Raw genomic sequence first — 24014 nt, 5'->3', positions numbered from 1 at the left:
ATGTGTGTGTGTTCCTGTGGGAAAGGTTTGCTTCAGTGTGCATGAGTGTAATGTGCTTGAAGAAGTAAGGACATTGCAATGTGTTCAATGTGTTCATAAAACGTGTGGGTGTCACCATACTAGTGTTCTGATGACAATAGAAGTAGTGGATCTGGCAAGGTGCAATGAGTAAGGGTGAAGTGAGCGCTTTGGGCTTGAATAACATTGTCTAGGCTACAATACAACAACACTGTATCTGAGTAACAGGCAGAACACTACAACAGTACTGCACTTACTTTTCTGGATGTGAAGAGTATGTTTCTTATGGTTTTATGTTCCAGCAGAGATGTCACTGGTGTTTAGCACGCAGTTTTTCACTGCAATTGCAAAAGAAGGAAGTTAGTGGGTATGTGGGTTAATGGTACAGTAATAACAGCAGGAGAACACATTGTTTTAGATTGTAGGAAGATTTGGTTGCAGGAAGAGTTAGGGTGTGTGTGCAATTGTAGAACACTGCATACGAGTGGGGACTTGGGAGCATTAGCATTGTTCGTATGAGGGCCGGTGATGCAGTGATAACTGTGCCCTATGGGGCTGCAGTTTTGAGGTGTGTGAGATGTTTTTGCACTATTTATTTTGGAAATGGATTAATGGAAGTCATAGTAGAGTGAGAACAAGGTAGAAAGATGTAGAGATTGGAAAGGAGAATGCTACAGTGTGTGGACTTTTGTTAAGTTTCTCACACATAGATGCTCACTACATGAATGCATATATTCTGTTTTCAGGTGTTAAAGTTATGTATTCAAATTTCCAGATAGCACTGTTTCCAATGTGCACATGCATTTCTTTCCTTTCCTCCAATGGTGCATTTTGTCAGTTGTGCAAACCATTTGCTTGGCATGCTTTCATGATATACATGCAGTTTACCTTTTTTGTGTGCATTTTGGGCATTTCACATAGGATCTGGCACTTGCACGTGCTGTGGAAATGTTACCAATGTGGTTTTGTATAAAAGAAATCACAGGCAGTGGTGCTGAAATTGAAATATGTGGTTTGCATCTGTTATGCTCGTGGGCAGTACAAGAAAACTGTGAAAGCAAACAGCATTGTAAGTAACTGTCAGTTGATGTGAGAAGATGTTAAAAATGACAGTATGATTATTTGGTAGGTTGTGCAGGGCAAGTGGCAGGCACCCTGTTCAAAGCATGCAATATATGTACTTGCTATGCTTTGGTAACATACATGCTGTTTTCATGTTCTATGTGCATTACAAAACATATGAATACCTGTAGTTTGTGTTTCTGGATGTAGATGTGGATGAATCTGGAAGTAGAAATCTTGGAGAGTTTTAAAGTACATTTGAATTCATGTGCTTGAGAATCATAGGAGACCTGTGCTCTGAGTGTTCGTGTTCAACAGTACATCTGCAGTGTTGTACTGAGTTGCTGGAGTTAGATGTAGAGATCTTGGATGAGATTGGTGGATGGTTGTGGCAATGCTTAACAGTAGCCAATGAGCGAGTGCTGCAAAGTGTGAAGTGGAAAAGGAAGAAGGGCTGCCCTGTGTTGTGAGATCTGTGAACACCGCAGTACTCCACGGATCACATGTGCTACATCCAGGGCTTCTCAGCATGCATGGCATGGAAATGGGAGTGAACTGTGGGGATTAGCCAATCGGGTTTTAAGGGTGTGCTTTACAGGAAGGGAGGGTAATACTTTTTTCATTGCTGTGTTGGTTGTGTGGTGAAGATGTCTGGAGTTATTGTATGGATAGTGGAGATTGTTTTGTTTCTGATATGGAGAGGTATGCAAAGGCAAGAGGTGTTTCTACAGATCTTCGTTTTCCAGGCTGAGAGGCTTTATGGTGGAGTGTGCCTGGCAGCAATTTGCAGAAACCTGGCTACTTTTGGTAGTCCTGATGTTTTGGTGGTGTACAGTGGAGGAGAGCATTTGGGGTACATCAGTGCCTCAAGTTTGATTCCTGTATTGACGTTGTTGGTGGAGGAACTAATTCTGCTTTTCCCAAGTGCAAAGGTGTTTATTTCTGAAATACTACCAAGTGCACAATGGAACAAGCCCAATGTCTTCAATCCCCAGCAAAATGTTGAAAGGTGCCTTGTGAATAGAGGCATGGGTATAGTTATGTGGCGTGCTGCGATGTCTGTTTTCTCCAACGACAACATTGACTACCTTAGTGTGCACTATTTTACTGCAGATGGCATTTCCTTGTCCATTCTTGGAAACGCTTGTTTCTTTCAGAATTTAAGGGATGCTTTGCAGAGGTTGCTGTAAGGCAGTAAGAAGGAAAGGAAGAGAAAAAAACAATACAAAATAAAAGGTTTTGTTTTCAAGCACCATTTTAAAAAAAAGTATCTTTTCATAGCCACCACTAAAGAGGAAATCTCCTTCTCTGGTTTAAATGTCTTTCGAAACCTGCGTACATTACACATTATGTCTGCGGACACTGCGGTAGTTTGCGGATGGCACCTGCCACATCCAGGGCTTTTGAAGATGGCAGGCATGGAAATTGGACTGTGGAGGCCAGTGGATTTGGTCAATAAGGTTTACTGGGTGTGGTGTGCAAGGAGAGACTGTGGCAGAAGGTCTGTTTGGTGAGAGGAGGGCAGATGGCTATGGCTATGGCTGTGTCTTTCAGGAGGCAGAGTGTAAGGGTTTTGGGGGACTCGTGGCTACATTGGTTGCAGGTGTATGCAGAGCACTGTGGAGTGACAGCACTTCTTGGATTCCCTCTTATGGATGTGCACTGGTATGGAGTGCGTGGCATGGGGTGGCTGGATTTGCTTCCTCTTTGTGCCACTTGGGTGACGCAGTATCATCCAGACATTATTATTGTTCATTGTAGAGGGAACAGTTTAGGACATGTAAACGGAATCTCATTGCAGTTTGTGGTGAAGGAGGCACTTGGTAAAGTCATGGACATGTTTCCAAACTCCTAAGTAATTTTTTCTTGCATTTCCCAGAGTCAGATGTGGCTGCACTCTTCTTCATTTGGTCCGCAAATGGAGAAAGCGAGGCGCAATGTCAACAAGGCTGTTAGTGCCTTTGAGAGAGGTGGCATGTCCTCCTTCCACAATGAAAATATTACATTTCCTAGCAGCAACATTTTTTTTCGCAGAGATGGAGTCCATCGTACTTATGCTGGTAATCACTTCTTTTAGCGAAAGATCCAAAATGCATTGCAGCTCTTTTTGAAACTATAGCAAGCATTTTTGCAGGTGGTGTTGTCTACTTCAAAGCTTTTACAAACAACAAAGGAACCCCACTTTCTCCTGGAAAAGAATGCAATGTTTTTGATGGCATCACCCCATACATTTCGGAGAAGGCCTTGGACTACTGCTCTGTCCGCAGAATTCTCGGAATACCCAGGGGCATCCACCATTTCATTGGCACTTCTATTTTTAAACTGTGGAAGGTGGCTCTGAAAAGAGCCTTTTTTTATTTTTCTGTTTTGTGTATTTTTTTGCATTCTTTAAACACGTCACACAAGGGAGGGAAGGGTAGGGGAGGTAGGGAAGGGGCAACAACCACAGGGATAAGAAAGGACAGATGGAGAGAGGAAGCTGTTGGGTGTGCCTCATCGGGGTAGGGGGCATTTTCCTTTGTGGACCCAGACCACAGCATCGAAACCACTCTGGAACTGCTCACCCACAAAAAATAGTGACCTGCAGTACACACAAAAAATAGTGACCTTTGAAAAGTAAGGTTCCACTGCTGTGCGTGTGGCCTGCAAGGCTGCTTGAGGAATGATATCTTAATGATAATGATATGATATGATAGTTTATTTATATAGCGCCTATGTGTTTCAAAGTGCTTCAAGGCAAGGGAGGGAATAAGGGAAAATACAATGACATTCTTACAGGCTATGAACAATTAGAATGTGAAATTAACTATCATACTCGGCCTAGCAACATTTCAAATAGAGCAAGAGCTAAGACATAGATAAGGAAGGGAGCGGGAGAGTGGAAAGGAAATGGAAACAGACAGGCGACTATCGTACTAGGCCTGACGACATTTCTTTTAGAGATGGAGAGTAACAAAAGGTGAGGGAGAGGGGTGCAGAAAGGGAGGGGAGGAACAAAGCAAGCGACTAACGTACTAGGCAGATGACATTTCAGATAGTGCTCGGGGGTGACAACAAGCGGGGGGACAAACAAGGTTGCTATCATACTAGATCAAGGGCAATTCTGATAGAGTAAGTGCATAGAAGATAGTAAGGGGAGGAAGGGAGGTGATAAGAAAAAGGAGAAAGGTAGAGGAGAAGAGAACAGAGAGTGAGCAGTGAAAAAGTGGAGAGGCAAGAGGGGAAAGTGAATACAATTGCAGAAGTCAGTATTAACACATAATGTTGCAAGAGAACAGCAAATACAAGCCAGGATTCAAGATGAAAATGGGAATAGCATGAATCAGGGCCACCATGAGTACAAGATGCAGGGGACGTCCAGCATGAGAGTTGAGAGAGGGTGATGCACTGTGAGTCAATGAAGTCCATAAAAATCAAATCCAAGCATTGGCAAAAGGAGTTGATGGTGAAACCAGAATCTATAGGACAGACTCATGCAGAGATAGGATGTAGGGGGAGGAGACTGCTGGAGAGGGGAGAGAAAGCAGTGTAGAAAAATCAAGCAAAACAGGCAATTCCTGTATGCGAGGAAGGTGGGCACAACGGAACATCACAGGTGACCAGAGGTGGGGATGGCCTGTGGAGTAAACACATGTTGGTGCATGCATACCTGCTGTCTGGGCAGGGGTTTGAGCCCTGGGTCCTTCTGGTCTGAACAGGTCCAAACAGGAATTGCCCTTTTCTTCATCTGCCCTTCGCTTCGGACGCCCGGGTGAGAGACGCCCTTGATCTAAGAGTCAAGAGCAAAAGGAAGAGGTAGGGCAAAGAAGGTGGGCAGGGTTTAGGCCACGTGACCTAGATCCACTTGCACCTGCTGCCCATCTGAAAAGGAAAAGAGGCTGGAGGGCTTCTTAACTACGGAAAAAGAGCGGCAACCAGGAAGGCACCAGGTTGGCCGGGATTATGCCAAAAGAGCAGCAGCCAGGAAGGCACCTCGCGGGTCCTCTGTCCCACAGGAGTGTCCCTTGTGGTGACAGGAGGAGTTGTCGAGGATGCTGCACTGGAACTCAACCTACTACCCTGTTAGGGGACAACCTTCCAAACTGCTGCTTTGTGGCTGGATCTTAGTTGTCGCCTCATGGTGGTAGTCCCATAACTGTACAGCCCAGGTTTGCCGTGACCGAGTATCATGCCACACTCACTGCAGCGAACCTTGGCCGTACTAACCTTGGGTTTACCACAAATGCTGGTAAAAAGCCTCTACACGCAAAACTCACGTGGGCAGCAGGTAGTGGGGACTTCTGGGGACTTCCACTACCTCATTCTCTTCTTCCTCTTCTTCCTCCTCTGCATCGTCACACCTGTTTCCCTCTGCAGGCCCTTGGGGAGGTGGTGGTGGTGTTGGTGGGGGTGCTGCTGAGGCAGAGGCAGTAGGAGAGGTAGCCATGGATGCCATTTTCAAAAAAAAGTTTTCTAGAACCAGGAACAGCAGGCACACAGCAATGTGCCAAATAGCTGAACAGCAGCCTGCAGCAGTAGTCCTGTTCAGCCACAACTAACAGCAGGGCCAAGTAATTCAGCAATGAAATGCCAATGACACCAAGTGCTCAGTTCTGTATATCCAAAAACAGACTGAGGGACAGCACTGAGGTGTGGTCTTTTATAGGGCTGCTGGGGAGCACTTTGCGGACAGTCGCACGCTCTGTGGCCACCTCGTACCCCAAGCAGGCTCAACAAGTTCCAAAAAGTGTCCACATTGTCAGGGGCATGGCTTGGGACCCCTGTAAGGGTGCAGTTTCACAGTATAACACCTTGGATTTCTAAAAAAAAACATTTTTTTTGGTGTTCGGGGGCCCGAACCCTGCTCTCCAATAAGGACCGACGCTCAGCGTAGGTGTGGTCACATGGTGATGTCGCGGACGTTCATGAATGGGACAGTTGTTCGCAGGACACTTATTGCACATGATCCATTGTGCACATGCGCATAGGTGTCCTATGGACAGGGTTGGGCTCCCTGAACTAATCAAAAGTATGCCACAACTTTGCGGCCATGCCAGACAGGGTGGTTGTCCGTAGGACATAGGGATTGAGATGCGCATGCCCCCAAGTGTCTGCCGAACCGGGTTGGGGTCCCAAAACTAATTAAGGTACATCACAACTTTGCAGGCATTCGGACGCCTGCATTCTCAATGCAGACTTTCCGGACCAGTTCGGTGTCCGTAAGACACCTCCATTTTGATGAATTGCGGACATCCCGGACAGTCTTGTGCTCCACGGACTCATAACGGGTGTTTTAAAAAAGAAAACACACACACATAGCAACAGTTTACACATAGAACTTTATTTACACACATAAATACACACAATTAGGAAAGGGAAGGGGCAGCAGAAATGGAGATAAATGGGGAATTGGGGTTTTGCACAGGTTGGGCATAAGGCGTGGAAGGGATTGAGGTCTCATCATAACCTCTTTGCTTAAAGGGAATTTGTGGGGATGGTTGGCTGGGACAGGGGTAGGGGTACAGGCACAGGTGGGGCAGTGGTTTTTAATATTGTCCATTATATGTTTTCTGTACACAATATTTTAAGTCAGCAAAAGTATTCATTAATTGGTCCATTTTGGCCTCCAGGCTCACCAGTTGATTTTGTACACTTTTACTTTGGTGTTCTATGTGCGCATGGACTTGTGGAGGAGCTGCTGCTTCTGGGACATTCCCTTAATTTCCTTAATGTACTGTTCAAGAATACAATATGTGTCAGGTACATGTGAAGCAATGCTTATTAATTGTCTTACTTTTCAAACTGCATTGTGTACCAATGGAGTTACTGTCTTCACTCATATCATCCCAAGGGAAATTCTCTTCAAGCCACTCCAGGGTGCTTGCCATGTCTGTAAAAAAAGAGAAATCATTTTTCCTAGTATTGCACACTGAACAAACTGCGCAGTTATAGGAAAAAATGTAGTGTACTTACCACTTTGTAGTACAGTTCTGCTGTCAGTATTTAGCAGTTGTCCCGCTGACAGTTGCTTCTCAGTTTGTATGTAAAGCAGCACTGAGGTAATACTGTTGGATGCACCAGTTATTTTTCTTCTTGGTGCATTCCATTATGTTGCATACCCTATGCAATTGAACTGTTACTTTCATAAGTACAGAGTTTGTAGACCTACTTCATTTTTCCTTCTAATTCACTTATGTGTTGCTCTTTCAACCAACATGTTCAGTGTCTTTGGGACGCTACAACAATATTAGAGAACCCTTGAGCTTTAGGACAGTGTGGATGCTACCCGAGGTTTGCAAACAGCCACACAGTCTGCAGACCCTGTGGTTATCTGCCTGGGATTAAGGAGTTCAGTATGGTGTGTGGTACACCTATACAAATTAAGGGTATCCTGGTAAAAAGCTATCAAATTCGGTGAAAAAACGTTGCTAAAGGGACGTTATGGTTAATTTGTGCTAATAAAAATCTATCAAATTCAGTGAAAAAAAGCGTTATGGTTCAGCTTTCCTAACAAAAACCCATGAAATTAATTTCAAAAACATTGTTAAAGGGACGTTATAGTTACTTTGCACTAATAAAAACCTATCCATATTATGGTTACAAGAAAATCGCCAGTGATGGTAAGCTAAGCAACCATACCTCGCGCCACCACCGCAGCATGATGAATGCTAAACTTCCATCCCGAAGAAGGTTGGTATAACAGAGTGCTATACATCGAAACCCAAAGAAACCAACTGAAACATGTGTCAACTAGTACCATCTGTTGTTGAACAGATAGACACTTTTGTACAAGAAAGGGGTGTAACAAATATGTTGCAAATCATTTGTTATATGGTTATATATTATGAAACCAATTTCTAATGTGGAGAAACAGTAGTAGTGTATGAATGATTGAGTGCATATGCGTGATGGAGGGAATTGAATGGAGTTTTAATGTGTTCTGTGATGGATGCACAATGTTTCTAATCCTATGTTGGTCCAGTACCACTAAATGATTGTCAGAAGTTTAAATACATATATTTTTGAAAATATTTATTGATCAGCCACTTGCCATCCTTGATCCTAATGGTCCATTTTTTGTATATGTCCTATTCTTACATGGTGGACCGTACAGTATCTCAGGTACCCATTATTTTTGACACTGTAGGAAAGACCCAATCAGATGACAAAGAAACAGCTGACTTTTATAACTGCTGAGTCAGATTATGAGTCTACACATTGTGTTTCTGGCCCCTACTTAGAGAACTGTCTCTTTTAGACATTCCCAACCAATCGCCGAAAGGGGCCTACATCACGACATAAAAAAAGCTCATAATAGGTATGATTTACTTACTGTTGATTCTGACAACCCTTTTTCATGTGAAGAACTCTGTTTTCCACGTGTTTAGGGCACATTTCTTTATTTATATACTTTCGGTAGATACATTCCCTGTCACCTTCAAAAAAGCTCCTTGTTGTTTCCTCTCCCAACTGAACTGGATGTGTGCGAAGCATAGTTTCTCGTGATCTTCTAAACAACTCACTTTCTGGAAGGGGGAGGGAGTGCTCCCACACCAATGTTTGTTCGCAGCGGTCCAATCGTGTCTTATACAGTCGCCACAGTACTGAAGAGTCATACACATCCAGTCATCCGCCAAACACAATAGACTTGTCATTCCATGGTCCGTCTACAGTGTTTAGTTCTGATTATTATATCACATGACGACTTCTGGTATGGCAATTTCCACCGATGGTCACAGGTCCTCCACCCCTATGGCAGCTTATGTTACTTATGAGCAGTTCCAATTCCTATTAGTTTTGTTTGGTTAGGATGATTAAATGAGTGCCAATAAACTTGACACTCATTTCTGACAAACAGCACGTTTTAGTCCATTTCAATCCGTTTGCTCCGAACATTCAAACAAGGGACAAGAGGTGACAAAGTCAATGGAATCAGGGAAGTTCTAAAAGACCAGCTTGAAAACAAAACCTAAGAGTTTTGAAGCTGTGACGTAATAGGGCATGTGGCCAAGTTTATCTTATTCGGGAATATTGTCCATTGGGGCAAAAGTATTTTATTTATTTATGTATTTCATGTAATTTCTCATAAACTCCTACTTCATTGAAATAATAACACAACTAATATTATTTCTTCTTACAGAGGTGAAAGAAATTTTCATATTTTCTACTACATCTATGTCGGTTTGGCAGGGAAGAAAAAATTGGCACATTACAAACTTTCAGAAAGCAAGCCTCCCAGGTAATGCACTCTGTTCCATATATTTGGATTTATGCGGTTGATTTGAAATTTTCTATCAGCAGTAATGATCGATTCTCTAACTTTCAGATACCTTCAAAATGAGAACATAAGAGTGGTGCAAGACTTTATGAACAACAGTTATTATAAATCCCAGTTCGAATTAATTGAACAGTGCTTCAAAGTGATTGGTTTTACAATGGAGGTGAGTGGATGTTGTGACTGTGTCTTCCATGGCGCCATCAGGCATAACTACTTTTTTCTTAGCTGAATATCACAATTAATAATGCTATGAAAATATACTGAGGGGGTTGGAGATGGGAAGCTAAACATTCTGATACCTTTAATACACGTCCTTGATTAAAATGATTACAATCTAAAAGCTTTAGGCCTTTAGAGGTTGGAAACAATTGTGTCCTTAAACCCATGAGCCAAACATTGGCCTTACCACAAAAAACTATTCACTACAATATGTAATTGGTCGGAATGAAAACGAGGATGCTTCTGAAAGTGAGAACTCAAGAGCACCTGAAGCACATTCAACAAAGGCAGAGGTTTAGTGAAAAGTCCTGACTAAGAATGATTAAAGCAGCTGAACCCTCCCTACCCATCAAGCCATCCAGTAGCAATAGAGAAAGATGATTATACGTACCATGGGTACCACTGCCTTGAAAAGAGCCCCAAGAAGAACAAAAAAATGAATAAGCACTTTCATACAATTCAGCTTGCCCGCGTAACATAGGTCAACCAAAGACAGTACCTGCAGAGAAAAATGGCAGATATTTTGGATTTTTATTCCTTGAGAAAATAAAAACAATTGGAGACAACATCAAAAAGATGTATGCCAACGAAGAGCATCTCCAAAGACCTTAACCATTGTTCTCTGTCTTCACCTCAGTAGACATGTGGATGATGAGTAGCAACATGTGATTCTCTGTGCCCCTGGGCTAAAGATGCGAGCTGTTCCAGGCTCAGATGATAAAGGGATGCTTCTTACCCCTTTCTTACATCAGTCTCATCTACTTGTACCCAGGCCCCCAGAAATGGCCTGCCCTGAGATGACATCTCTCGAAGTGGTTGAACACCTACTCTGAATTCTAGACACCAGGATGGGGGCCATAATCATGCCCACTGGTCTCTCTGCAGTCTTGAGCGCAATGGATCCCATTCTGCCCATTTACTTGTATAGTAACTGGGCTGGCTATCCCATGCAATGTACCTTGGTGGTTTATCGGCTTTCTCCTTTGCCATGCACAGGTATTAGGCATTGACACATTTAGATCAGCAATTCCTCTTTTGCCACCCCACTAGAATCTATCTCATCACTGGTGCAGTTTAACTACTTCATGGAATGCTCAAAAGAGGTTGCTGCAAAACAAAATGTTGTCATTGTTAGACTGGATTTCTGAACTCTGGACTGGTGGGCAGATGTTTAGGAGGCCGAACTAGTAATAATGAACAGGGTTGCTCTGGGAGCTTGGCCAAACCAATCAAGGTAGCATTGAGGGTGGTCAAGGCTGAGTATCAGTAGAGGTCTGTGTGGTAAGGAGTTCACAATGTGGGGTGCATTTAAAGGCCCCAAACAGAAATCCCTTTCACCTGGAAAGCCGCATTTCAACACTGCCACCCAAAACGGCCTGCTTTGCTTTTATTTCAAAGGAGTGCCAAGCATTTGAACACTGCAAGCAATAGTGGCCCTGATTTTCTTTCCCTGTCACATGAGTGGCAAGAATTGGAACACTATAAGCAAAAACGGCCTTGCGTTGCATTTATTTCACATGAATGACAAGAAGTTATACACTTCATCCAAAAATGGTCCTGCTTTGCTTGATTTCACCTGAATGACAAGAAGTTATACACTGCATCTAAAAACGACCTTGATTTACTTTTAATTCACATGAGGGGCATAAATGTCAACACTACAACCAGAAACGGCTTGTGCTTTCCCCATCACTTGAACAGCAGCCTGTTAAACACTGCAAACGAAAAACGGCTTGGCTTTTTCTTTTGTTCACATCAAATCAAAGAACCATGTGCAAGGGGGCCTACCCCTCGTTATCAATGGACCAACAGCAAATGCAAACTTACTCAAAAAGGAGAAATGAAAGAATCCTGTAACCTGCACGACAGGATTTTAAACATTAGAAGTAAAAAGCCTCCCCACGTGTGAAAAGAAAAACGGCTTTAGCAAGTCACAGTGAAAAGATAGCACTGCTCTCACAGAGAAATGTCAGGGGAATATGATGGGGGGTTGACCAAAGTGAATTCAGATTTGTTCCAACCCACACAACTCCAGTCACCTTTGAATAGACCCTTACTACAGGAAAAACTAGTTCTGACATGAAGGCAGGAACTCAGGATGACAAAGCCCCACTTCCCGCAGGATATCACACATATCCTATAATCATCACGCTTTAAATGTGATGCTGCTGAGGGCGGCATAATTCTCTGCTCTGCCAGACATGAAGGCAGGAGCCCAGATGTTTCAAAGAAGGCAAAGTGTGTCATGACCTACAGAATGCGCCCCTTTAGGACTTCCTGGTCCTTGTCTCAATGGGGCTTGCACTCCCTGGTACTCCCAACAAGGCCGTCCAGCGTGAAACACTTTCCTCACTCTACAAGTTGGACGTAGCGTGTTCTATTAATAGACCACGCCTCCTGCGTCTCCGCGCGTCTCAATGCTATTGCGAAGTAGCGACCAGACGTGTGCTCCGTAGCTCGCAGTATTACTTCCCTGATTCTGTCCCTACTAACTCCATTCCTAGTCCCTCTCCTTTCTTTCTTACTTCCTGAACTCTTGTACTGAGTAGTGCACTTTCTTCATTTCCCGGATTCCTGGATCGTTGCATCCCGGAACTTTGAATGCACGCTGGAGTCGGAAGAGACTCGTGCAGCCTTATTCAAGACCCGATCCGTCCGCAAGAAGGCATCGACCAAGAAATCCAGCAAAGATCGGGCTCAGGTGAGAAGGGGGGAACTCCTTGACAAAGTGTGGCTAACGCTTGACCAGGAGGTGTAAGCCCTTCCTGCACCCACTACAAAGAGCAAATTGCAATTTCAAAGGGAGTCATAAAAACCTCTGGTCATCAGCTGAGCCCAGAGAAAGACAGATGGCTATGGGGGATGAAGCGGCCCTCTCCCAGGTGGAACAAGAGACTCCCAATTTACATTAAAAGACTTATTCGATTTTGGGCATTTTCACAGAAATCAGAATAAGAATCAATTTCGTTTTATGCTATTTTTTTCATGTAATTTACAGGCAGTTTTAAAGAGACTAATTGCATTTCCCTAGGACTTTGGGTACTTAAATGGCCTGTTAAGACTAGTTTCTGGCTGATCAGAACATGTAACAATTATGAGATTTGGTGAAAAGTTGGAAATTGAAATTAGGAGCATTGTTGATCATTTGCAGATTCATAACTTTTGTACATTTTATGAAAAGGACAACATTTGCCAAATTGCCATGCTATGTCGTACAGATTTGGAGGTCAGCTTATATAATTCCCCATGACCAGCTAAAACAGCATATCTGATTCATATGGTGGTGGCTAGTATAATTCTGAAGTTATGAGACATAACTAGTTTTTGCCAAAAAGTGGTAATGAGAACAAAGAATTGTAATAAATGCAAATAGATAGATGCTGCACTCCTCCCTTGAACCAATCATGGCAGGTGGTGGAGAGAGGAATGGTAAACTGTCGTATCCGAGCGGCAGGGATAATTACAGGGTACTTCCCCTAGATTGTAAAGTTTGTGATGTCATTCATGCTATATAAGGGGGACTGTACTAGGTTAGAAGGACAGAGACACCAAAATTCGGGGTGACAGGAGGAGGAGGACGGAGAGAAGGCAGCTGAACCTTACCATCCCTGAGAGTGCAGTGACCAGACCCCTTGTCCTAGCTGTTCAAAGTGTCCTGGGATCCAGATGGCTTTCCTGAATCCTAAACCAAGGCTTGCTTTGTAAGTAGCATCTAACCCCAGCCCTAAATTGCATAAACCCTTTATGTTTGTATTAGTACATTTAATCCAATACCCCATTGAAAACCCCAAATTGCCAGTGTAATGATAATGATGTGTTATTTATATAACGCCTTAATCCAAAGCGCTTTACAGAGCACATATTTTACATACAATATCACCCAACCGAAATTGGTACTCATTTATCGACCTTGGAAGGATGAGAGGCTGAGTTGCCGGGATTTGAACCTGCGACCTGCAGATCACGCTCAGATCACAGCAGCGAGCACTCAACCCACTAAGCTATCTTACCGGCTTTTGTAATCTAGTCATCTCCCCCTAGAAGAAACTCTTATTTGCTTGGGCACGTTAGCATATCTCCTTTGAAAAAAAACCTCTCAGTGTCTGTGTAAATTAAATCCTTAGCATATTTTTAAGTAAATCAATTCATCCCACCATTGAAATTCATGGAACAAGATTGTTGAAATTCAAAATTAACCCTCTTGTACCTGGAGTTTGTATTTAATTTTTATAGTCATTAAAGTGTTGCTAAAAAAGGTAGCAGGCGCTCCTCTCCAGAAAGAACATGGAACGGTAACCTGTTCTGAGATGAGAGTTTGCAGCACACACTTTTTGCCCACTGTACCTTTCACAGATGGGAAATATCCATTTGCATATCAGTCTCTGTCCTGCCCACATGGCCAGTCCAACACTGAAATGCTATGGCAATTCCTCTCGGAACAAGAGTACCAACAGCAACCTCATACACGTGTTTCAGCCTTGTTGGGCCTCGTCAGTGAGGTACAGCTGTGCCTTTCTGAGCACAGTGAGCAGGGAGTCCACGTCTGGTTGCCCCCAGGTAACTCAGGGTAACCAACTCCAAGTTCCTTGCAAATATTTCAAAAAAGGTAGCAGGCGCTCCTCTCCAGAAAGAACATGGCATTCAGAGATGAGAATTTGCAGCACACACTTTTTACTCACTTTACCTTTCACAGATGGGAAATATTCATTTGCATATCAGACTTTGTCCCGCCCACGTGGGCAGTCCAGCACCAAAATGCTATGGCAATTCCTCTCTGAACAAGAGTACCAACAGCAACCCAATAAACATGTTTCAGCCTTGTTGGGCCTCATCAGTGAGGTGACACTGTGCCTCTCTGAGGTGTTGCCTCAAAAGAATTAGTCTCCTTGTAACTGAAAACCAAATCTGTCTGTGTATTGGGTGCATTACCAAACGAATTCCTATTTGCATCAGTCCTAGCAAACCCAAAACGTTGTTCCCATTGTGAGCAATCCCTTTTGCCTAGAAGTATACCTGTTATGTGCCACTGTCCTTGTCATTGAAAACCGATTTCCCTATTGTAAGCTAAACCCCTTCATTGAGCTGCCTGTCATTGTAAGCCCCAGTGTAAACAAATTTCCATTTGCCACTGTGTTTTCCCTTTGCATTTGCTTTCTCCCAAAACCGATTTTCCTACTTTATTTCTATTGTTGCCCTGGTGTGCTGATTAGTAGTCTCTAAACTTTCTCAAATCTCCTAAAGTGTAAGCAATTCTAATTTCCTTTCATTCTGTCCCCTAGGAGTCGTGAGTAATAATCAAAATCCCATTCCGCTGTTTTGCTCCAAAAACAGGTTTTCACTTTCTTTGCTAGCTTCCCATCTGGAGGTGGTAGGCTTTACCGCAAATATGATTTTCTCTCTCTATTCCTACTCCTTGCCACTGCCTTCCATTCAAAGGGATCAAGTTTGCTGTTGTTTGGGGGTGAGTGTTGCACGGGGGAGTGCTAAACCTTTGGTGCTATCACTTTATAAAAAAAAATATTTTTCTGTTTTTCCATTAAAGAACTGTGTGAATTGTAATAAGGCATCTTAACCTAATTATTCTGTACCGATCACTGCAGTAGTGTTGCCACAACATTGGTGGCTGTGAAACTGGTTGATTTTCCTTTTCCATTAAATAATAAATTAATACATATCTTATTGATACATACTGGCCTGGTTCCTAGTCCATTGTGAACTTGGGTGTTGGTGGAGGTTGGGTTTGAGACAGGTTGGAGGTCTACTCTAAAAGGATCTGTAGTATAAAAATAAACAGTGTTTTATAGTGCACCACATCCTTTGTAGGGGAAGGAGATCCCTAGCTGGCGTGTGCCTTGTTATAAACCGTGACAACAATCAAGGATTACACTTAGGTAAGTACATAAATACTCTTATTTATTACTGGCCAAAAACACCCACTATGAAAAATGACTAATAACAGGTAGTATAATCACACACTACTAAATAGTAAAATCTCTATATATAAAAGTCAAAATGTGTTTGTTTGTGGTGGGATTTGTGATGAATCATTATTCCTTTTACAATTCCACACTGTTCACCAATCTGCACAACATTTTGCAAATGTACCTGTTAGGGCCCTCAGGACATTACGGGCTACATGCCATTTGGACACCCCACCCTTAACCAGATTTCAGCACAAGTCAACATTTGTTTGTGGGTTTGCTATGTTATGTTATTTTGCATTTATATAGCGCCTTATGTATCATTGGTATGATCTCAAAGCGCTGGTAGGTTTAGAACCTTCGGGAACCGTAGTTCAAGTCAGTAGAGAGACAGAGAGAGAGAGAGAGAGAGAGTGAGAGAGAGAATCATAAGGTGCATGGGTGCACCGGATATGTGTACAGCTGGTATGGCACTTGCATGATAGCTGCTTTTTAGCGGTAGGTGTGGTGGATGGGGGGGTCAGGAGTATGTGTTCCTTCTGGTTGGTTGATACCCAGACTGATTTCTGGCTGCATTAGGCCTGAGGAGACGCTTAGGCTAGCGGTGTGTGTAGAGCTAGCTCTAGTAGGATGATGAGGAGTGTGAGGCGGGTGTTAGTATGAGAACAGCTATACCAAATGTGTCATAGTATCTTTGTGTTGTAGTTGAGTGGTGGTATATAGGAGAGAGTAAACGAAGTGGTGTGATATGGGGGTTTTCAGTAAGGTGTTTGAGATTAAGCGCTGATCTGTACCACCGGTTCTATCCCTTTTGTTCACTATGTCCGTTCATTCAGCTTTGTCTGTTCGTACATTTCGTCTGGTTCATCATTTAGATTACTGGTCTTTCCATTCATTCCATTGTTCGATCTTCATCCACATAAACTACACCATCCAGTTTGTAGAGCTGTTTCATTGTTCCCATCTGTTTAGTGTGTTCCGTCTGTTCCATCTTTTTTATTCATTCGATTTGTTCCATGTGTTTTACTCACTTCATCAGTTCCACCGGCCTCATTTGTACCTTCCATTCCATCTGTTCCATCCACACCATCCGTTCCATCACTTCATCAGTTCCATCCACTTCATCCGTTCCATGCACTCCATCCGTTCCATGCACTCCATCCGTTCCATGTTCCTTCCACTTCATCCGTTCCATGCACTCCATCCGTTCCATGCACTCCATCCATTCCCTGCCCTCCATCTGTTCCACCCGCCTCATCCGTTCCACCCGCCTCATCTGTTCCATGCACTCCATCTGTTCTTTCCACTCCCTCCGTTCCATGCACTCCATCCGTTCCATGCACTCCATCCATTCTATGCACTCCATCCATTCCATGCAGTCTATCGGTTCTGTGCACGCCATTGGTTTCTATGCACTCCATCCATTCTGTCCATTCCGTCTACTCCAACTGTTCCATCCAACACATCCATTCCATGCACTATATCCATTCCATCCTCTACATCCCTTCAATGCACTATATCCATTACGTGCAATCCATCCATTCCGTGCAATCCATCCATTCCGTGCACTCTATCCATTCTGTGCACTCAATCCATGCTATGCACTCTGTCCGTGCTATGCACTCCAACCGTTCTATCTGTTCCATGGACTCCATCTGTTCCAAGCGCTTAATTGTTCCATCGACTCCAACTGTTCCTTCCATACTTTTCGTTCTATCCATTCCATCCGTTCACTTCATTTCATCCGTTCCATCTTATCAATCTGTTCCATCCACTCATTCTGTTCCGTCCACTTCCTCAGTGCCATCCACTCTATCTGTTCCATCCATTCTGTCTGTTCCATCTACTCTGTCTGTTCCATCTGCTCTATCCGTTCCGTCCACTCTATCCGTTCCGTCCACTCTATCGGTTCCATTTATTCTATCCGTCCTGTTCATTCTATCCTTTCCATCCACTTTATCCATTCCATATGTTCCATCCGTTCCATACGCTCAATCCACTACAACCGATTCATCCGCTCCAACCGATCCATCCACTCCAATGGATCCATCCACTCCATCTGATCCATCAACTCCATCCATTCTTTCTGTACCATCTACTCCATCCGTTTCATCTACTCCATCCGTTTCATCTACTCCATCCTTTCCATCTACTCCATCCGTTCCATCCACTCCATCCGTTCCATCCACTCCATCCGTTCCATCCACTCCATCTGTTCCATCCACTCCATCTGTTCCATCTACTACATCTTTTTCCTCCACGCTGTCTGATCCATCCACTCCCTCTGTTTCATCCACTCCATCTGTTCCATCCACTCCACCTGTTCCATCCACTCTGACAGTTCGATTTACTTGGTTTGTTCCATCCGCGCTATTCGTTCTATCTGGTCTTTCTGTTCTATCTATTCCATTTGTTCTATCCACTTCACCTGTTCCATCTTTTCCATCTAGTTCATCTGTTCCATCCACTCCAGTCTGCCCTGTTTGTTCCATCTGCTCTCTCTGTTCTATCCATTCCAACTTTTCGTTCATCTCCATCAGTTCCAACTAATCCATCGGTTTCATCCACTCCTTCAGTTACATCCACTTCTTCTGCTCCATCCACTCCATCTGTAACAGATACTCCATCTGTTCCATTCATTCCATTTGTTCCGTTCACTTCATCAGTTCCATCCATTCAGCTGTTCTCATCTACTCTACCTGTTCCGTTCAGTTCATCTATTCCATCTATGTGTTTGTTTGTTTCGACAGGGAGACATATTCCTACTAGTACTTTGTTCCATTTTTTCCATTCATTTCATCGGTTTGATTCATTCTGTGCATTCGATCCGCTCTATCCTTTCTGTCAACTTCATCAGCTCCATCTATTCTCTCCGTTCACTTAAGTCACCTTTTCAACCATTTCATTCCTTTGTCCATTTTGTCTGTCACTCATCCTTTCCACGCATTTGATCTACTTTTCTGATTTGTGTACATGGTCTGTACTTCATATCTCATCCGTTCGTTACATTTCATCTATTCACAATACTTCTTTTAATCCCTTCTTCAATTCTATCTAATTCATTCTTCCGTTTTGTCCACTTCTTACGTTCCAACCACCACTTACGTTCCAACCACTTCTTACGTTCCAGCCACTTCTTACGTTCCAACCACTTGTTCTGTTCCATCCATTTGTTCTGTTCCATCCATTTGTTCTGTTCCATCCATTTGTTTAGTTCCATCCATTTGTTCCATTCCATCCATTTGTTCCGTTCCATCCATTTTTTCCGTTCCATCCACTGGTTCCGTTCCATCCACTGGTTCCGTTCCATCCACTGGTTCCGTTCCATCCACTTGTACTGTTCCAGCCACTTCATCCGTTCCTTTCGCTTCATCTGATCCGTCCGCTTCATCCGATCCATCCACTCCATCCGGTCATTCACTTTGTCCGTTCAATCTACTTTGCCCATTCGATCCGTTCCTTCCATTTCGTCTGCTCCATCCATTCCATCCACTTCATTCGCTCAGTCTACTTCATCATTTCATGCACTTCATTCATTCCATCCACTTCATTTGTTCCATCCACTTCATTTGTTCCATCCACTTCATTTGTTCCATCCGTTTCGTCCACTTCATCCGTTCCATCCGCTTCATCCGTTCCATCCGCTTCATCCGTTCCATCCGCTTCATCCGTTACACCTATTTGCAACCTGAGTGGATTCCTGCCACTGTCACACCTATGCAGACCTACTCCTCCTTTGAATGCCTTGTCTGCCGACTCTCTCTCTCTCCTTGCCATTCTCTTACCGTGGCTACTATCTATCGGCCACCTGGTCAAATTTCCTCCTTCCTCTCTGAGTGGGCTGACCTCTCCTCCTCACTCCTGTCCTTAACCACTCAACTCCTCTTTCTTGGAGACTTCAATATCCACCTTGATGCCTCCTGTGCTCCCTCTAGACTCTTTCGCGACCTATGCGACTCTCTCTCACTCTCTGTTCTCCCATCTGGGCCGACCCATTCTGCAGGGCACACTCTTGATGCTCTGATCTCTTCTGACCTTCCCCTCTCTGTCCCTCTCTCCACTCCTCTCTCCTGGAGTGATCACTTTCTCCTATCCTCCCACCTCACCCTCCCTACCCCACAGACAAAGCCACCCTCATCACTGCCACCCACCTTCGCGGTCATCAGACCCATGAAGCGCGTGTCAGTTGAGGCTTTCGCTACCACCTTCTCACCCCCCCCCCCTTCGGCTGACTCCCACCCTGACACAGCCCTCTCCACTCTGTTATATCTGATACCCTTGATATCCTTGCCCCTGTCATGAGAATCCGCCTGAAGCCCAAAGCCAATTGTAACTCCTGGTATGACTCGGATCTCGTCACCCTTAAACGCAAGTGCAGGGTGGCAGTGAGGAAATGGCGTGCTTCGTGTTCATCTTCTGACAAACTGGCCTGCCGCCTACTCCAAAGGCAATACCGGCTCTCCGTTCTCACTAAGAAGAGAGCCCTTATCCAAGCCCGCATCTCTGCGGCATCTAACAATTCGGCCGAACTCTTTAAAATCTGCAAGGAGCTGGCCAACCCTGTTGCAGTCTCCACCTCTCCTGTCCCCTCCCAGGCCCACTGCACGGCACTGGCCTCTCACTTCATTTCAAAAACTCAAGACATCCTGTCCTCACTCTCCTCCTATCACCTCCCCTCCCCTATTCCCTGCTCTCCCTCTGGCCTTTCTGCAGCCACCCCTCCTCCCTCCTTCTCTGCCTTTCCCCTTTTTCCTGCTGACGAAGTTTCGAGACAAGTCCGATCTATGAAAGTCTCATCAAAATAGGTCCACCCCTGTTCCTGCAAAACTATCAAGGACCACATTGACTCCCTGGTGCCTGCCCTGGCTGACTTCTGCAATCACTCCTTCACTTCTGGAGTCTTCCCATTCCCCCTCAAGCACTCCCTTGTGCACCCCCTTCTTAAGAAACCCTCCTCGGACCCCTCCTGCCCAGCTAACTATCACCCAATCTCTATCACTCCCTTCCTGGGCAAGCTCCTGGAGAAACTGGCCATCTCCCAGCTTAATCTACATGCTGAATCTGTTGGTAGTCTTCATGATCATCAGTCTGGCATCAGAGCTGCCAGAAGCACGGAAACTGCTCCCCTGAACATCCATGAGGAGCTGCTCTCAAACCTTGACTCTAATACCCCTTGTGTTCTCATCTTGCCCGACCTCTCTTCTGCCTTTGACACTGTTAACCACACCATCCTGCTCAATCGTCTCCGTGATAACCTGGGTATCACTGGTCAAGCTCTGGCGTGGCTGCCTCCTTCCTCGCCAATCTACTCTCCCAGGTCCAACTGGGTTCCTTCCTCTCTGACATCTTTTACCCTACCTGTGGTGTCCCCCAGGGATCTAACCTCACCCCCTGGTTGTTCAACCAGTATCTGGCACTTCTTGCTCACTGCATCGCCGCTCTCTGTCCCAACTTTCAGTGCTACGCGGATGATACCCAGCTCATTTTCAAGCTACCCTCGGCCACCTCTTCCACTTCCCTCATCTCTGACTGTCTTTCTGCTATCCAGGAATGGATTTCCGCCAACGACCTCTGCCTTAATGCCAGTAAGACTGAGATTCTACTTATCGGTACACACACTCCTTCCTTCCCTGCAGCTCTCTGGCCGGCCTCCCGTGGCCCTCTTCCTGCTCCTACCTGCACGGTAAAAAACCTCGGGGTCATCTTCGACTCCACACTCTCCTTCTCTCCTCACATCTCTGACGTCTCTAAGAAGTCACACTACCAGCTACACCTTCTCAGAGGTATCCTTCCTTTCCTCTCCTTCCCCCAGAAGCTCACTGTCTCCAGAGCTCTGGTTCTGTCTAGGCTGGACTACTGTAACAGCCTCTATCTAAATCTTCCAGCCTCTACTCTCTGCCCTTTGCAACTCATCCAGAACAGGACTGCGAGACTTGTCCTTGGCCTCAATCCCAGGGACCGTATCTCTCCAGGACTGAAATCACTACACTGGCTCCCAGTGGCTGCAAGGATTAAGTTCAAAACCCTCTTCATTGTCCACAAGGCCTTCTGGGGCCTTGGGCCAAAATACCTGCCACTCTCTCTTCCTAAATATCTTCCCTCTCGAGACCTTTGCTCATCCACCTCCAACCACCTCAGGGTCAGCCGCTCCTCCAAGCAACGAGCTGGGGGTAGATCTCTCGCTGCAGCAGGGGCCTCCCTCTGGAACAGCCTTCCTGTCTCCCTGAAACTTGAGGAGAACCATCTCCGGTTCCGGAAGCACCTCAAAACCTTCCTCTTTGCCTCCGCTTTCTCTCCATCTCTTCCCTGCTAAAATCACTGAACCTGCACTGAATCTGCAACTGGGCCACTCACCGATCTCGTGTCCTGGCTCAGCCACTCTTCCCTGCACTGCCTACCTGCATCATGGGACTGTCTCTGTATCCTACAGCCCCTTCTCCCGGCACTTACCTTGCACTTGCCACCAGCTGGCCCTACTATTTATCTTGTATTCTATTAACCATGTACCACACTTTCCTTGCACTTGCTACCATTTGGCCCTTTTATTTATCTTGTATTCTACTAGCCATGTATTGCACTTCCCCTCTCCGCTTCCCCTGCACTTTTCCTAGTTCCCCTACCCTTGCACTTGCGCAATCTGAATGACACCTGGCCTAGTAGGATCATTGTGTGTCTCCCCTTGTCCCCCCCCCTGCCTCGTCGCGCCTTGAAACACTTGTGTATAGGCGCGTTACAAATACCATATCATATCATCATAATCGATTCATCTGCTTTGTCTGTTTCATCCGCTGCATCCATTTCATCCGTTTCATCCACTGCATTAGTTTCACTCATTGCAATTACTTCATTCCTTTCATCCACTTCATTCCTTTCATCCACTTCATTCATTCTATTCAGTTTATCCGTTTTAGTTCACATTAGCGGATTTAGTTTTCATTTTTCTTGATCGAGCTGCAGACTATTGTTGCTGTTATACTGTTTGCATTAAGAGTCTATTTTTAGGGGAAGAGCCATGTTTTCATTAATTTGCGGAAAGACATGAGGTCCTCAGTGTGTCGGATGTGGGGTGGAAGTGAGTTCCATATAGTGGGGGCCAGGGCTGAGAATGATGATCCACCTAACCTGACTGAATTGGTTTTTGGTATCATTAGGAGGCGGGCAGAGCTTGATCTTAGAGTGCGTGGTGGATGGTTTGGTTTTAGTTTGTCTTGAAGATATTTAGGTCCGGTTTTATGCATTGCTCGGTGAGAGATGCATAAGGTTTTGAAGGTCACCCTTCGGGCAACCGGAAGCCAGTGCAGAGTTTTGAGAGCTGGGGAGATGTGATCTCTTGGGCCAAGCATAGTCCAGTCTTGACTTGACAATTGATTGGACTCCGGAGAGTCTGTTGGGAAAGGAGAGGCATGGAAAAATGTGCCTAAGAATTTTGAGGTGGTAGTGGCAGGACTTAGAGATGTTGTTGACTTGGAGCGAGAGGGTTAGGTCAGAGTCGAGCGTGCATCCAAGGTTTTTTACTGAGTTTGAGGTTTTTGGAGAAAAGCCCATGACAGATGGCCAGGGAAGGGGGTGCTGAAGAAGTTCGGTGTTGCTGCACACCATGATTTCAGTTTTGGAGGGGTTTAAAAGGAGGTGGTTTGTGGTCATCCAGTGATCTATGTCAAGGAGGCAGGCAGCGGGGTCGGGTTGGTAGTTGGGTTTTGAGTTTAGGAGTTTTAGAATTAGTTGGGTGTCATCGGCGTAGTTGTAGCACAGGATATTGTGCGAGCAGATTATTCGTGGGAGGGTAGACATATAGAGGTTGAACAGGAGGGCTGATAGGCAAGCTCCTTGTGGAACTCCGGTATTGACTGGTCGGGCGGGGGTAGCATAGGAGGAGAGTAGGGTTATTTGTTTCCTATTGTTGAGGAAGGATGCTATCCATTTGAGAGCATTTTCACGGATTCCTAGGGAGTGGAGGTGGTTGAGGAGGATTGAGTGGTTGATTGTGTGAAAGGCAGCAGATAGGTCAAGAAGGATTAATGCAGCGCATCCCGCAGAGTCTGCAGTGTTTTTAAGGTCATCCCAGATTGAGGTTAGGGTGGTTTTGGTTCTGTGTCGGGTTCTGAAACCTGATTGAGTGGGGTCTAGGAGTTTGTTGGCTTCGACAAAGGCATTTAGTTGGGAGTAGGCGGTTCGGTCAATGAGTTTAGCAAGCAACCTGGTGTTTGAGATGGGGCAGTAGTTTTTGGGGTCGAGAGGGTCGAGGGAAGTTTTTTTTAGAAGAGGTTTGTCATGAGCAGTTTTGAACGCATCGTGAAAGATTCCTAAGGAGAGGGAGTCGTTTATGATGGTTCTTGCATGTTCTTCTGCGCAGGTAGATGTAAATATTTCTTTGAGGGTTGTGGCTGGGTAGGGTTCTAGCGGGGAGCCAGATGGTTTGCGGGCAGAGAGTAGTTTGAGAAATTGGTCAGTTGATATTTGGATGAAGGAGTCGAAATTCGGGTGGGTGGTAGTTGCAGGCAGTGGGATGGCAGGCAGGGTGGGTGGATTGTGTGGTG

At 44.9% G+C, this 24014-nt stretch overlaps 1 protein-coding gene across 4 annotated transcripts in view; it reads left to right on the top strand.

Annotated features, from left to right (window-relative positions):
- The window catches only part of MYO3A (myosin IIIA), a 2295212-nt gene that overhangs the window by 943097 nt on the left and 1328101 nt on the right, over positions 1–24014 (top strand). For all 4 annotated transcript variants that reach the window (XM_069648154.1, XM_069648153.1, XM_069648152.1 and 1 more), the window contains 2 exons: positions 9200–9298; positions 9386–9500. In XM_069648154.1, the coding sequence (XP_069504255.1) occupies positions 9200–9298; positions 9386–9500 (214 nt within the window). The remainder of the gene's footprint in view (positions 1–9199; positions 9299–9385; positions 9501–24014) is intronic.

The sequence above is a fragment of the Ambystoma mexicanum genome, chromosome 2q (assembly GCF_040938575.1).
Source record: "Ambystoma mexicanum isolate Mex_15411 chromosome 2q, UKY_AmexF1_1, whole genome shotgun sequence".
Classification (NCBI taxonomy): domain Eukaryota; kingdom Metazoa; phylum Chordata; class Amphibia; order Caudata; family Ambystomatidae; genus Ambystoma; species Ambystoma mexicanum.
Note: the sequence above shows the minus strand (reverse complement) of the source record. Positions and strands in the feature narration are given on the sequence as shown.